Source organism: Falco cherrug, chromosome 13 (assembly GCF_023634085.1).
Source record: "Falco cherrug isolate bFalChe1 chromosome 13, bFalChe1.pri, whole genome shotgun sequence".
NCBI lineage: Eukaryota > Metazoa > Chordata > Aves > Falconiformes > Falconidae > Falco > Falco cherrug.
Genome location: NC_073709.1, coordinates 30020350 through 30036947, shown reverse-complemented (window position 1 = coordinate 30036947; position 16598 = coordinate 30020350). Strand labels below are relative to the sequence as shown.

At 36.9% G+C, this 16598-nt stretch overlaps 1 protein-coding gene across 8 annotated transcripts in view; it reads left to right on the top strand.

The window, feature by feature from the left end:
• The window catches only part of CDC42BPA (CDC42 binding protein kinase alpha), a 189915-nt gene that overhangs the window by 132319 nt on the left and 40998 nt on the right, over nucleotides 1-16598 (top strand). For 7 of the 8 annotated variants that reach the window (XM_055725384.1, XM_055725381.1, XM_055725380.1 and 4 more), the window contains 7 exons: nucleotides 642-747; nucleotides 2495-2619; nucleotides 9611-9716; nucleotides 10330-10478; nucleotides 11704-11795; nucleotides 14516-14592; nucleotides 15747-15794. In XM_055725384.1, coding sequence (XP_055581359.1) covers nucleotides 642-747; nucleotides 2495-2619; nucleotides 9611-9716; nucleotides 10330-10478; nucleotides 11704-11795; nucleotides 14516-14592; nucleotides 15747-15794 — 703 coding nt within the window. The remainder of the gene's footprint in view (nucleotides 1-641; nucleotides 748-2494; nucleotides 2620-9610; nucleotides 9717-10329; nucleotides 10479-11703; nucleotides 11796-14515; nucleotides 14593-15746; nucleotides 15795-16598) is intronic. The other variant, XM_055725379.1, reaches the window with a different exon arrangement.

Here is a 16598-nt window from a genome sequence, read left to right as displayed (position 1 = left end):
CTGGTGATATTAGGAGTGTATAGGTTATCCATCCACTGTTTGCTGATAGTATACAGTACCTGAATTAACAGTTCGAATGTGTCCTCTGGCCGTTCTAAATTCTCCAGAGACTAGCCCATATGAGCTTTTCTCATCAGAGACCCAGCCCCAGGTGCTCTAATTTAGCTTCGGTATGTTCTGGTTTCAGACATGGTCATTGTTGCCTGTCGTTCTCTGTGTAACTTGGAATTATAGAAATGTCTACATTAAAATAATGGTTCTGTGAGCTGAGAATTTACCCTGAGCATTTTAGAATATCGACACACACATTGCTCTGCACAATTACAGCTGCTCAATACTTGAAGGATTCATCTGAAGAACAAAATACGTATAAGTGGATTGATAAATGTTAGCTCAGTGGAGTTCTGTTAATACCGTGCTGAAGGAAAAATCATTGTCTAATTATAAATTCCAGCGGACTGCCTTATAATCTGAAGATGGTAGTATAATACATTTACTTGCTTAATTTTAAGAGGCTGTGGTATTCCCAGTGTCGTAGTTCCCTTTCAGCTAGTGTGCATTGATCTTTTTGTATTTAAGTGAATAGTGTGATGAGTTTTAGAATAGGGACCTTTCTAATTCTATTTCATTTTATTTCTTAGCCAAAGTGAGAGGGAAGAATTTGAAACAGAGTTCAAACAGAAGTATGAACGAGAAAAGATTCTGCTGACAGAAGAAAACAAAAAACTTTCAAATGAACTTGATAAGGTAAGTGCTGTTGAGTTCTGAGCTTACTATGCTATGTACAGATTGGACAATATAGAACTGTATTGTTATTATTAACTCTTAATTGATAGCAGAACTTGATATTGCACAAAAAGTTATTAGTATTTTATTTTAATAGAGAGTATCTAGATGCATCTGAACTTGAGTGTGTGCACTTATGTGTATATATACGTGTGTGTATTTATGTGCAGGAATTGAGTTAGATGGTCTTACGGTTCATTAAGATTCACTTTAGACAATACCTTAAGGCAACAGAAAAGGATGATTTCATTGTATGACCCAAATGTAAGAATACATAGTTAAAGATGTGATTATTTAGAGTATATTTGCATCTCAATTGCTGTGAAATAACAGGGCTCCTCCCACCCATTGAGATTAAGTGTTACTTTGAGATATTAAAAAAAAATACAAATGATAAGGCATATTAACTGAAGCGTGTTGGGCAAGGAATAATTATGTATTGTGCATTTAGATTATCTCTTTATTGTTCACTTTGACAGGTTATTCAAGGTCATTTTGGATTAGGCAAGTCTTGTTAAACTTGTCTCTTCTTTTTTTAATACATCACAATTTCTAAAAATATGATGAAAGTACGGTGTTCTTCAAAGTAAGCATGTTTGCATGTCAGTGTTCAAATTAAAGTATATTTTCATACCAGTGTAAGATGCATATTATATATGCCTATATGTAGGCTTAGTCCAAGAACAGTAATAGGCTAGTCACTTTGATAGGTTTTCTGCTTGATGTTTCTTTTTTTTTCTTTTTTTTCTTTTAATTTGATTAGCTTTATATTTTTCTTGTCAAATGACATTTACTAAATAGTCTTATTTTAATTATAAGCCTATTCAAATGATAAAATATGGAGTGGAGTACTCCAGGAGTAAAAAACAGAATACATTTAAACCAGATTTTTTTTTTTTTATATCGTTTTGATTTGTTAATGTATTTCAGTACTAAAAGAAGCCTTTCACGTGAGATGCATTCTCCTAAGCAGGCCTTCCTATAAAGTCTATCTGATCTCCAATTCCAGTTTGACTTTATGAATAATTATTTAACATAATGAAGGTTTAGTTCCCAATACCAACTCAGGTTAGCTGTGGCTTTTGTCTTGCAGAATGTGCAGGCATGAATGACAGCTATGTGAATGCAAGAGGTTAATTGCTAGGTATAACATATTGTACTTACAGATGTGCATTTAATTTCAATTTCCCTGTCTGCAAGTAAGTAAAATGAAAAATAGGGGAATGTGAAACACCTGGAGAATCTCAGGACTGACTTGTGCCTGAAACTGTTAAAGCCTCTCATTCTCCATGGTTACTAAACAAGGGAGAGGTTTGGCAGTTTTATCTCAGCTACAACAGTTTTTGTGCCCTTGGTTTGCTCTTTTAATGTAGTTTTTTCTTTATAGAACATTCCACACCTATATGGTCAAAGCAGAAATCTTCTAAAAGTTATAGAGGTATTTGGAGACTAATTCTCAGAAAACTAATTAATTTGCTAGAGCAAAAATATAGTTCTAGTCCTCAAAAATGGCCTTTCAGTACAGCTAAGGTCATACATGAGAAGAGATTCTGGCGTTTATTGTTACGTGGTGTTTATTGTGGTGGGTAATACCATTTTTAAAGCAGATGCATGATGTGGGAGAGGAGAAGACATGGCTTTTGAGGCTGCGTAGATACGGAGTCGCAGCAGCTCATACTTTTAACAAGCTGTTTGAATTCTCATTCAGCTCACCACCATGTTTGAGAGGCTGAGTATGAATAACCGGCAGCTGGAAGAAGAGATGAGAGACCTGGCTGATAAAAAGGAGTCCGTGGCCCACTGGGAGGCCCAAATTACTGAGATCATCCAATGGTGAGTACTCTGCTCTAGTGCCATTGCAGAATGCCCTCGGTATGTGGTAGGGCAGTTACTGAGGTTTTGCCGTTGCATATGGCGCTTGTAAGTGCTTAGGTGGAGTCTCACACCCGCCTGGGATTCTGCTGTATGTTTGCTGGAGATTTTAATAATTATCCAAATCTGGAACGTGGTGTTCCTCCTTAAGAGCGAAAGTGTCTTACCAAATACAACTTTTTTAAGTGCAGAAGACTCGTGGCCATTGGGTGTGGCTTGCGGCTTTGGAAGAATGCTGGAAGGAGTCATGTGCTGAGCTCACGCCTCCGAGAGGGAGCAAGCCTGGGAAAAGCAATCGCTGAGAGTATTTGTGTCTCGGCATTAATTTCCTTCATCTGCTTGGCATGTGGCAGAATGAAACAAATACAGTGTAACTTTTATGTGATTTTTTTATAAGGAGGGCATTTGAGACTACCACAAAGCCAGTCAAGTGATGTTTCTAATAATACTTTTGCTAAATAATGACATTATGTTTCTAAAGTCTTCTGTCCGGTTCTAGTAAATTAAGAGGGGGTGGGGAAAGCCCAAGTTGAAACTATTAAGAGAAAAAGATGATTTTATCTAGGTGGCCTTTATTTTTCCTCTCCATGCCTGCTTCTCTCCCCTCCCTTTTTATGGTCCATTGCAGTGTTTAGCATCCACGAAAGCAGTTTACATTGAGACAGGTGTTTTTAGAGCTCATCCAATTCTGGAAAGATTCCTTCATCATATACTAATCTTTTTTTGTTTACTACTTGATCATTTTTGCCCCCCATTTTTCCTGTCTCATGTTAGTGAAAAAATCTGATTTGTTGTGTCAAAGCAAAAAAGGGAAACATTTGCTTTGTGAAACCTATTTTGGTATTGTTGCAATGTCAGTATAATTTTGTTGTCCAAATACAGAGAAGTTTGTCAGTTGAATATAGCCATGTGAATATGTAACAAGAAAGAAGGGAAGTTGTCTGGGTTTCTGGAAGTGTTTTAAACAGCGTTTGTTACATAAAATAATGTAACGCTGATCGGTCCATAGTGTCTCAAGGCATTGTATTTGTAGCAGAGGTTAAAAAACTCAAAGGGTCCACTTTGGGCATGTTCCTTTTCAGTCCTGTCTCTCTTAACTGTGAGTGTAGTTGACAGCCCGTGTCACAGAAATTATAAAAATAACCCATAAAAGTTGTTTAAAACAGTTAATTTCTAGCCAATCAGAAATACTTATTGAGAAAAAAATCAAGGTAAAGAGAGACAAGTCGTCTGCTTCACATTCCATATTTTTTTAAGGCAATGCTTCTCTGCTTACCGCACCAAAGTAACCAAACCCCTTTTTTCAGATTTATGTTTGAAAGCACTCATAAAACTTGGCAGTTCTGGAAAAAGACAAGTCAGAATTAGTTGTGGACTGTTTTACTTAGCACTATGTAAAAATGTACCAACAGCCATTAAGAATGCCCTTTCTGCAGTTTATGAGTGTTTAATATTTTAAGATGTACTACTGATGTGGTTCAGGTATATGATAAAGCATCTTGCGTGTATTAGAGATGTCACTGGGGTGGTAAAGGAGTTTGGGATCGAGGTTTTTGTTACATCTACAGATACTTAATGAAAAAAGATTAGGAACATGCAAGACTAACTTTTTGAATGAAAGATACCATTTCACTGATCCCTTATGATAAAAAGTATGAAACTAAAAATTGAAGAATTACGTAAAAAGAAAAAATAATAATAATTGTGGGCAGAGTTAAAGGAGATTAAAAAAATATCTGGCTTGGTTCCAGTTTTTAACCACTGTACACGTCTCAGTTTTCTCTCTGTACTTCTCTCTGCTTATGATAAGGTTTTTTTAGCTATGAGAAGCCTTATTTTGACTCACATTTTTTTCTTATGTTTAGATTTTCCCTGTGTTACTTAGATAATCTGGTCATGTCCATCTGCTGTCCTTAGAATTCAGCACTGCACACTGAGACTAGGTCCTGCTCTGAGGATTTTTTGCTGTGGAACGTGGGGTGCTATATGAAGTATTTAAATACCTGTAATACCAATAAACCTTTCAAAAGAAAAAAAAAAACCAACTAATTTTGAGGAAAACTAGTTGTATTAAATCAGTCACAAGTCTATGTTTTCCTCAGAAGAGCACGCAATTTAAATCCATGCCTGTCCACCTCTTCAGTATGACAACAGAATGCCTTGGAGTTAACAAAGTAGGTTAGAGCTCGAAGGTTCCTTCAAAACTAACATTTTTTCACATAATATTACATTAAAATATGTGGTTTGGGTGCGTATGTTCCACCTTTTAAAAATGGGTTTTGCCTACCATCATCTTTTTGTACTGTGATTCATGAAGGATAGGAGGCAGTAGATGGAATTAATTACTGGTTTTGTAAACAGTTTGCTCAGCTGCCTATGGTAGTTGAAGGGCTTTGTTCCAGCCCTGGTTTAGGTAACGCAAGCCCAAGGAGTCCCTGACTTCCTTGGAGTGCTCTGCCATTTAATAGATCTCACTCAGGAAATCTGCCCCACTACTCAAATCCATGTTTTGGATGGTTTCTTCATGACTCCTCGGGCCTTTCTAAATCATTATTTCTTTCAGATTTTATAACTTGCAGGTAATTTTAATGGCCTATCATGTTCCTTTTAGCCTGTCCCTGCTTTTTTACTTTGCTATCTTGCATCTTTGTTAGGGCAAATGTACAAAAGCCGTTTTATTTTTGCTTTTGTTATCCCAAGATGCCATAAATATAGCCAGAATTTCAACATAAACACTTGAATCAAACTTCCATTGCAAATTCTACTGTAGTAGCAGTAGACCCTCACAGATTATTCAGCCTTAATGGAGCTACTATATTTACAAGTTAATATTAGCCAAATCACTCATCATTCCTTGACAAGAGTAAGAAATATTGAGGCTTTTATAGTCGGCTATAAATTTTCCTGTGGGAGGTGGGAACGAGATTCATTGCGTTGGAGGTTAATGCAGTCACTTTAAAAAGGAATCTTTCAAATAGCCATGGTATGATATTTCTGTTCTGTTGCAGAAAGGAGGTTGGTGGAAATCTTGGTAGTGATTCCCAGAGTACTTGGCAAGAATCTTAACTTACTAGTCACTCTGAGAGGGATTCATGTAACAGAGTTCTAGGAGTCATAAGGTAGACAACGAAAATCCCATTACTAGTACTGTAGAAGTCTGTTTTGCACCACACTGATTGAAAAGGAAGCCTAGACAACTATTTCAAATGAAGAATTCTGTATTGTTGAGTATATTTATATGGGTGAGCTAAATCCTACCTGATTTACCTACAGAGTGGATGTTAGGCTTTGATTCAGCTGGCCTGACACTGTGACTTACTGTTTACCAGAAGATTCAGTTAATGTTTTCCTTGTTGACTAGATATTTTTCGAATCAACTGTGGTTGATTTTATCTTAATTACTGATTTTGTTTAAAAAAACAAACCCAAAAATCAACCAACCCAAAAAGCCAACCCGAAAAACCTCCCCAAACGCATCTACATTAAATCAAACATAAAAAAGCCCTGAAGTTTTGGGGGGTTTTGGGGGGGGTTTTTTTGTTTGTTTTGTTTTGTTTTTTGTTTTAATCTGGTTGCTCTCAGAAGAAAGCACGCGCAAATTGTGGGAAAGGTTTAGCAAAAGTTCTAGGAAAATTCAACTGTAAAACTCAAAACATGAAAAATTCTGAGATGCATTGTGTTTGAGGTAAGAATAATCAGAGTTATCTATAACATAAATTTTGGAGGGCAGAGGGAATTTCAGGGTTTGGGAGCAAAGTGTCGAAAATTTTTAGAGAAGTTTTAAATTTTGTTGGAGAGGGCAGGGGGGAAATGAAAAATTAAGTTGGAGCCTTTGAGCATAGTGATACAAAGACAGAAATTTAAAAGCATTGAGAAACTCCAGGAGAATTAGGAGTCACAGCTCTCAGACTCCCTTGGGATTTTAAATCAAGTAGGATGCAGCTTGACGTAAGACCCTAAGGCTTTAAGACTCCTCCTGTTCAGCAAAGAACTCTAGTCTTCCTGGTCCATTTTGTACTGTAAAGTATCCCAGACAGAGACCTAGAGGCTGCCTTTCTGAGCAGCGTGACAAATAGCATACTAGATACTAGTCAATGGTTATTTGAAGGTTGCCATGATGTTGCTCCAACCAAAAAGCTAAATTTAATTTTACAAAATTTGTACTTTATCATTGTTCTAGGTTCTTTACAGTTAATGAACTAAGCTTGCAAGGGCACTAACGTTACAGGTGGAAACAGAACAGTTAATCTAATCTAAATTTTCAGTAAAGAAAGTACTCTGAGTGGAACCTGAAAAACTTTTCTTCCATAGGTCTTTTGCTGTGCTTGTTAGGGCTCTCTGTAAGAAGGGGGGAAGAAGAGAAGCATTAGTAAGAGTAACTTTACCATTCTTGCCCTAGCTTTTTTTAAAAAAGCCAACCAAACAAGAACAACAACAACAAAAAACCCACAAACAGTATCAAATCAGAAAAAACCTGTCAAGGGCACCTGGGTTCACACGTTTAATCAGTGTCTGTCATTATCTAGAGCATGTTGCCATCTAGTGGGCAGCAAAACTTACCTCGGCTCCAAAGTGTACTCTTCCTGTCTAAGATTCTGAGGAGTTTTCGTGAACTCTATAGATTTTTTGCAAAAATTGACTTTAGATTTAGATTTTAATTTTCTAGATTTCTGCATGTTCTATGGAACATCTTTCTGAGGTTTTTGCATGTGGAGCTTTTCAGCATTTAGAGCCTGAAGGTTCTGTGTGTCATAATTAACTGAAGTGTGTTCTCAGCCTCTGTAAGGAGGGATCTATATGGCATGATAAAAACTGACAAAGAAATTGGACATTTAAAGTTTTTCAGCTTTAATTAGAAAAGTTAAAAAATAAGGCACCGATTAAATTCTATTTTTAATCTGACATTGTCCCTTTTTTTCGGCAAAGGTTTTACACATCATTAAAAAGAGAGATCAAACACTGATTCCTAAATCTATTTTCCCTGCTTGTACATCAGGAAAACTTACTTTCTGACCTTGAGAGTCTCACATTCTTTTTATTCCTGCTTATACTCTTTTTCTTTTTACTGTGTATTTAATGATGCATCTTCTTCACCCCCCCGAAAGCATCTTCTGCTACTTCTCACATCTTTTGCCCACTCTTATACGCTGAGTGATTTGTATAGGCCAAGACTATCTGTGCCTGGTCGTCAAAATGTGCTATCCGGAATGTTATGGGGAAAAAAGTTGGTGTGCTGCTTGCACTGAGCTCTAATGTGCCTTGGGAAAAATAGTGACTCGTTAATATCTAAACTCTTACTGACTTTAGTGTCAGCAGTGCCTTTTTTCTAGGTACCTCTTGAACCAAATCGTAAGCAGGAGACAAAGATAAAGCCCAAAGCATGAATGACTGTTTGCTTTTTCATGTTGGGTGTGTGTGTTGTGGCAAAGGTTGCTGGTTTTGCGTTAGCCTCCCCTGTATTAAAGCAATCTTCCTTACAGAAATGTTAAACTGCACGCCCAGAAGTCACCACAACATGCAGGTGTTTTGCCCGTAGCTTTCACATTGTGATCTTGCCCTAAGGCCACTATGGAAAAGCTCTTCTGTTCCTCCCTTGCCCATGGCTGTTCAAACTATGTGCTTTCTGTCTTTCTTGCCTCCTGGTGACTATCTATAAGTCTTTATTGAGACATTATATTATTTTTATTAATTAATGGCAGACTTGCAGGTAGCACCATTTCCATGTTCACTGTGTGTAGCATCAACCAGAGAAACTTCCCGGAGTGCCTTAAAGGCACAGAGTGGGCATCGATCATGTCCTGCAGAGAGGTCACGGTGAGACAAATTCAACCATCCGGAGAACTCTCATCTCCAGTCCAACATACTCGGGATTTTGGTTACTAAGGAAGGATCAGGAAACCAGGATACGTTCATTTCTGTGAAATGGAAAAGCTATTTTCCCACTTTCCTATAAGTTATTTAAAACTATGTGAGGTTCATGACTTAGAGCACATCCTAAATGTTTCTGTGGTCGGTGTTGATAGGGCTAACTGTGATCGCGCTGTGGTGGCAGACTGCCGGTCTCCCAGGCCAGCTTGGAGACTGGGGCTTGCCCTGCTCTTGCAGAGCTGGGTTTATTCTGTGGGCAAGCGGAGGGGTGATGCTCGGAGCCAGGCAGGTCAGGGGAAGGGAACTGGGGGGAGGCTGGCTGCTTGTTTGCTTTAGGGTTTTCATAAGCTACTTGGTTTCAGTCAGGTCATTTTTTAGCAACTTTCTTTTCTATGGTAATACTTGAGGCAAAGTGAAGAAAGAACCTTCTGCTGTGATTTATCACAGAAAGTTGTTTTTTTCTCTTTGTAACTGATGATCAAAGCATTGGAACAACAGATGTGTCTCCTCCTTGATGTCTTTACACCCAGGAAAACATGTCTTGATAGAAAGCTCGAGGGATGAGAGAGCCTCTTCTGGCTTATGCTGCTTAATGACATTAGAATTAGACTCTCCCTATTTATTTAGCATTTCTTGAAATAACTTTGATTCTATTAGTTCTCATAATCAGCTGAAACATTAAGGTCAACCACTAGTTCCAATATTATGTGGATAGCTGCACTGTTAATTATTGGTTATAAATTTTGTCTTTACTCCTTAAAATTAGGTTGAATCCTGAAAGGTTTCTTTCCCACAGTCTCAATTTCAGATACTGAGACATATATTACATACTTAGATATGTAGTTCTTCCATTTTTATTCCTGATCTTAGTGATATGTGTATTTTTAATGGAACTCTGCAAAGCAGCAAAGGCTTAGTTCTGTGTGGTTTTCTGTGGGTTTTTATTATTATTTCCTTATGGTTTATGATTTTGTTCTGTATTCTGCTTTTTTCTGTTTCTGGTTGCTATTCTGTTGAAGGGACTTTGGGGTTTTTTCTTTAGGTTCTTCTTTTTAAAACACCTTTTTCTTATGTAATTGTTTAGGGTAAGTGATGAAAAGGATGCTCGAGGTTATCTGCAAGCCTTGGCCTCTAAAATGACAGAAGAACTAGAGGCCCTGAGGAACTCCAGTTTGGGTGCAAGAGCTACAGTAAGATTCTACTTCCATAATCCAGATGTTTTTTTTTTTTTTTAAAAAAGACCACTAATTTGGTAGTTTCAGCTGCAGTAATAACCTGTCTGTAGAGTGTCTTTGTTAGGCAGAAGTTAAGACTTTCCTAGAGTTTCCCTTCTGAATAACTGAATAACAAATCTATTGTTTATCAATTAATTGAACACCAGATCTTTATAATGTGATTTTATCTATGATACTGTTTAAGTAGCTAGTTTATATATTAGTTTGTTGAAGGAAATCTATACTATGGGTCATGAAAGTCTTAAAAGTCTTTCACTTGTGAAATGTGAGTGTTCTTCATGGCTGTCATTTCAGTTGAGGCACAAAAGTTCAATTCACAGAATCTCTTTGCATTTGAGATCATGACAGCATCAAATGTTCATCTTGCCTATTTAGTACTTGAGTTTAAAAGGAATAATAGTAATAACAATATTCTTAATTTTTCAGTTTTAGATTACTTTGGAATTAATGAACTCTTACGTTAAGAATATAAGTCTGAAAAACATAATTGTTGAAGTTACTTATATTCCTCATTTTCAGCTTTCTTTCCTCTTATTCTTTCTTCTCTCTTCTTTTTATTTTTTACTAGGACATGCCTTGGAAGATGCGCCGCTTTGCAAAACTGGATATGTCTGCAAGGTTGGAGCTACAGTCTGCTCTTGATGCTGAAATCCGAGCCAAACAGGCTATTCAGGATGAGTTGAATAAAGTCAAAGCTTCCTGTATATCTACAGAGTGGTAAGACTGACTTGTTCTGGTGGAAATTAATGTCGATACCTCCCAGGGAGTGTCATCAAGTCATGATTTTAAGAATCTTGTCTGTCAAAATTTCATAACAAATGATACACCAGTTTCTTACATCTGAATGTGAAAAAAAGACCATCTCTCTCTTCGTTGCGTAAGCAGTTGAACGCTTACTGGGAAAACTTGAAATCTAGAAGACTTTCAGAGGGGACACTTTCTCTTCAGCTGTATAATCTCTCCTAATTGTGATAGCAAGTTCAAATGCAAGCAGTGTTTGGATTTGTGTCTCACAACATACTCTCTTCCATTCTATTGATAGCTGCGTTGGCTTAGCCGCCAAAAATCAGTTACTGCTTACGGATTTGCACGGTAATAAGATTTGGTTATGGGAGATCGTGAATTCTTCAATTCCTTCCTCAGACATCCCCCCTCCCCTCCCAAAACCAAAATTTATTCTGAGCTGGGTGAATGCCTGAAGCAGGGATTAGTAGGAAGACATTCCATTTCTAGGTCTCCAGCTTCAATCTAGCTCAGAGCACTGACTTGTTTTGCAGCTTTAGGAAAGCAGTTGGACAGAGCCGAGATTGAAATCTGTTATCTGTAAAGTGGGGATACCTTGTCCCCCTGACTTGGATGTTTCGGAGGCGAGGTAATATGATGATAAGAGGCATGGTAGACCCCCTAAGAACAGGAGAACCAGTGTTTACTTTGATAAGCAAGGATGAGAAGTGTGGTAGAAATGGGATTTATTGAATCTGAAGTACTGTTACCTGTCAGCTGTGAATCACAAAGCACTGAAACAACTAACTGTAAAGTAACTAAGAAAATAGTTCAAAATAACCTGTTAGTATCACAGGCACTGTGAATTAACAAAAAAAACCAAACCATTTTTAAGCATAAAAATACACATGGTCTTTTTTTTTTTTTTTCCTCATTCACAGGATACAGGCTCACACAAATACTCGGAAACGCAAGCCTATTTAATGGCTAAACAGGGGCCATTAATTGCTTGTTCTGTTTTTGGGTTTTGGGGTTTTTTTAAGACAGTGTACTAAACAGATCCCAGTAGATTTCTGAATTCATTCCGGCATTTGATGACACCATGAAGCTTGTTGGGCATTAATTTTTAAATTGCATGCAAAGATTGACAGAAGAAGTGACTTGTTATCATGGGTTCTCAACATTTACATAGGTTTTTTGTTTGTATTTTTCTTTGAAGTAAATTGCAAGAATCTGAGAAGAAGAACATGGAACTGTTGACAGATATTGAAAGGCTGAAGAAGGAGACAGAAGAGCTTAGATCAGAAAAGGGTATGGCAACTGATATCCAAGTAAATAATATGTTTCTCATTGGTGGGTACATCTTATCAATTAAATGTCACCTTGCAACTAAAATAAGATACCAACAGACTTTGGCATACAAAATGTGAGCACAACAACTGCATGTTAAGATGTACCCACAGCAGTTGCATTTGCACTTGTAATACCCTCAGTTTTGTTGATACACTTGAACCAGTAAGGTATTATTTGAGTTGGAACTGCATTATTTTTATTTGGTATATGTATAGTGATCTACTGCCAGAAAACTGTTAGAACTGCAGATATATTTATAATCTTTTTCCCCTTTATGATGGTTTAAGGTATTTAGATTTCAATACTGATCTTGGTGTTCTTCATCTATGAACGTTTTGGTCCTGTCTACACAGAGAGTAAACAACTGCATAGGCCTTCATAGCATTTATGTGTTTCTGGGATGACTGTTGATTGGCTTTGTAACCACATAGTGAGCAGTGAGTGTGGTGATGTTTGCTTTGCTGTGGTACTGAGAGTATGTTCTGGAATTTCTAGTGCATCTGTCTAACAGTATTTCACATTGTTGCTGAGAGAAGAGACTTTTTGGCAATTCTGAAATGGAAAAAAAAAAAATCATTAAGAGATGATTAATGATCTGGCTGATTCTTTGCAGTTCCCGTAGTAGCTCTAATAGTTGTATCTTTGGAGTCACATGGGAAGAAGTGATTTTTCAGGCCAAACAGAATTACCTAATTTTCTGTAGGGAACTGTTTGAACTCCGGAGTTTCAAAACCTTGGCAACAATTGCTGCATAGGGATGTCAGATATTGTTCAGCCTTTGCAACCTAATGGCATGTTGATCAATAATGCATTGTAGTTAACATTTTTCTCCTATATATAGGCCTCCAAGTGCTGGTTGACTGGTATAAATAATACAAACCTACACAGAACATTAAAAAATGACTGGTACCAATTAGCAAATAAGAGTTAGGGAAATGATACTTGTTCATCTCGATGCTTAGCCCTGATAACCAGGCTCATGCTTCTTCCAAGTCCTTGCAGAGGAACTCTTGATAGCATCTCCCTGGAGACAATAGTGCTTTGTCATGTTTAGCTTTCATTTATAGATTCCTGAACCATCTTAAATACTGTGCATGGTTACTTGACTTCTGATATCTTCATTTGTGGTAAATGATACGTTAAGAAATTATAATTAATAATTTACCCTGTATTTTTTGCAGTGTTTAAAACCTTATTGTTTTTGTGAAAATAGACATTTACTCCTTTCTAAAAAAAAAAAAAGGGGGGGGGGGGGGGGAGAAAACAGACTGTTAAAGAAAAGTTAGTTATGCATTTTGCCAGAAGTAAATTAAGATTCTACTGCAACTAATCAAATACTTTGATAGAGATATACCTTAATACAAAATCCTTGTCATCTTTGGACGTGGTTTTCTATATAAGGAGAAATATATTGATGTTTGAATCATGAACTGTATGGAGGATTCAGATGTAGTCAATGTACAGTGGTAGAGTGACTTCTTGATGTGTGGAAATTGATTTCTGGGAAGGGATTACTTAGATTAGCACTTGAATCCTTTGCTCTTTCTAAATGTATTCCAGAAACTTAGAGGGCTGGGGAAGAAGATTACTAAAAATGATTCTGTAAAGTAGCAGGTAGTTTGAGAACTGTTTTGAGTATTTTACTGGGGTTTCAGTGTATTTATTTTTAAAAGAAGAAAGGCTTATTTGTAACTTCTTTGTTCACTGTGGGTTGTATTTGGAGCAAACAGGATGATGTAGCTAGTTAGAGCAAGACATTCACATTTTTTATAAGAAATAAATGACCTTTGATACTATCAGTCTTCTGTGACGTGCAGAGTCCTGCAGGCTCTGGTCATAATAAGTATATATATAATGTATATATATGTTATAGTGTTCGGGAACCTAGAGTTTGTACACATCTGTGATTTATAAACACCCACACACCAATTTGAATTATGCCCCAACGAAAAGAAGGGGAAAAAAAATACATCATTGGAAGCAAGTTAAAACAACAGTCAAGATGTGCCAGCCTCTGCAGCTGCAGTGGATGCAGCGTTCCTGCTCTGCTTACTGGCAGAAAACCACGTCAATGGCACAGCGTGACAGAGATATTTTAAGCTTTACCCAGTATTGTTACTCCTGGGCATTCAAAAGTGAGAGGTGGCAGACAGGCATAGAGCATGGATCAAGGAACCCGTATTATTTGGAAATGCAGCGTGTTCCCCCAACAGTCTGTTCTGTACAGTTTTGTGTTCTGTACATGTTTTGTGGTTACCTCGCTGTTGGCTACAGCTGTCTTGTCACAGCAGCCTATCCAGCGTGTGACTGGAGCAGGGGTGACACCTGCTGCATTGCTGTCTATGTCTGTATGTCCTGCAGCGCGTGTTGCAAGTGGACATAAGCACATTAGAACCTGTGCCTTCTGCATAATAGACCCTGTACTTACAGTGTGTTTTTATGTTGAATTCACACCACACACATCCTGGCTTGGAAAAGGTTAATTAAACATACACTGCTTGCTTAGTGGGTGTATGTCTATTAAAAAAAATCTGCTCTGAAAACAGACCAAATGTGACAACTCATTTTAAAATGTGTAGGTGTGTCAGGTGGATACTCAAACCCTGATTCAACAAGGCAAAGGTCCTCCATGAAAAGGTCATTTTTCTGTAGCTTAAAAACCTGCTGCTGTTTTCTAGGTGTAAAGCACCAAGACTCACAGAATTCTTTCTTGGCATTTTTGAATGCGCCTACCTCTGCTCTGGATCAATTTGAAGTAAGTGTACAGCTATTCTAACTCTCTGTTAGTGGAATTGCAGCTGTTACGTGCAGGTTATATACATATTTGCTGAGAGTTTGCTACTGTGTTTTAATCACATTGCCCCATTTATATTTGTATATAATAATATGTGAAGATTGTGTCATTTACCACGCTGGCTGTCTTACCGTGAACAGTAGTAGTGATAGTGAATTCTCTCTCAAATCTTGAATGCTGAAATTTGCTGATTTTTGTATTGAACCTGAAAAACGTAGTTGTTCAAATGGCCTTTCTTTCTATTCAGAAAAATCCTAAGTATTGCAGCTACTGGTTTGGTAAAAATGAGAGGAAATACGTGAATAATCCCTGAATGTATTCCGTGAAGTCATCGGTACTGTATATTTATTAGGTTGTTTTCATCTTCTGTTCATTTTACACAGATTTGTAAAACCCAGATAATTACTATTTATCTCTTCTCCACAGATCCTATATACTTAAATAAAGCTGGCTAATTCCTTTGTCACATTTAGGCAAAAGACCAGCTTAGGTAGAAAACCTGAAAAAAACCTGAAATGATACTGTGTATCTCATATCTTCTTTTTTTAATGAACAGTAAGCAATGCATCTTTTTCCATTTGAAAGAACAGCTGGGGTGAAACTCAATTCAGAGGATGGGACAAGGCACCTCGTTTACAGTTACACATTGGTCTAAAATTTGCCCCTGTTTTTTTCCTGATGGGTGTGCAAAGTCATCACATTTAGCCATGAAAGAGCTTTTGTTATTGATGTGTCAAAATTTACTTTCTTTTCATTGCATATTCATTACTTCATTGTTCTCTCTTGAAGTCCTAACAATTAATACAATTTTAAAATTTGTTTTTTCATCATTTGTCTTATAAGTTACTTTCAGTATGAAATTCCTGTTGGAGTGTAGCAATATTATTTTATTGAGTGAATGCTGGAAAAACATTGGGTTTTATACAGGTAGTTTATTGATTAATTGTCTGTGAAAGGCAATTAATGAGAGCTTACAGAGATAACTGTTACAGGCAATAGTTATTTACAGTTCTTTATTTTTGCAATTTTATTTATACTGAATAGTTTTCTTCATCCATCTCTTTCTCTCTCTCTCTCTCTTTCTTTTTTTTTTATTGCTGTTTTCATTAAAATAGGATTCCTTTTCCTCCTCTTCATCCTCATTGATTGATTTTATGGATGACGTAAGTCTTTGACTTTCAAACCAGTAAAACCCTCAGTAACAGAGATCAGCTGATTGATTTGGAATATTCAAACATTAATGCAGTCAAAAAAAATCTGCAAGTGCAGTGGAGAACAGGTTATTTCTATAATAGTATACTTACACCTGTTTATATAGGTAGATGTTCCATTTTAAAGTAAATGCTTTTCTTTAGGTGCAGGTGAAGAATTCTTAACTGCAAACAGTTTTTCAAATGGGGAGAAGCTGCTTTTGGGCCTTTTCTACCAATACGGCCTGTGGAAACTGGTTCCAAAATCACTGGCACACTTAATTCATTTAGTTCTATTGCTTCCTGTTACTACTTTATGATTAATTGCTTCCAAAAGTTTTCTGATCACTTCAGCGAAAATGTTTTCCTTGCATACAGTTAATTCGTGTTTGCTCAAATAAAATAGTCTGGGTTTTAGCCTATATTGTAAGAGGTAATTTTCATTATAACTGAAGTGAACTTACTACTTTTTATTGTCATTTGAGATGCTGGTTTTGTGTCAGGACAGCGTTTAAATATTTACCTCAGTTAATTGCTTACTAAAGGAACTGAGTTAAAAGCTGAAAACTGACTACATTATATTTCTTCCAGACTGGAATAGTAGGCACATAAAAATAAACAATAATAAGCTTTCTAAAATCAACGTATGCATCCATGGTAGAGAACCATCTGTTACAACTCTGTAGGTATATTGTGTGTGTACATCTGTGTGTGCTTGTATATATGTGTCTGCACATACACACATATATATACATATGTATTCACAATAGTATAATC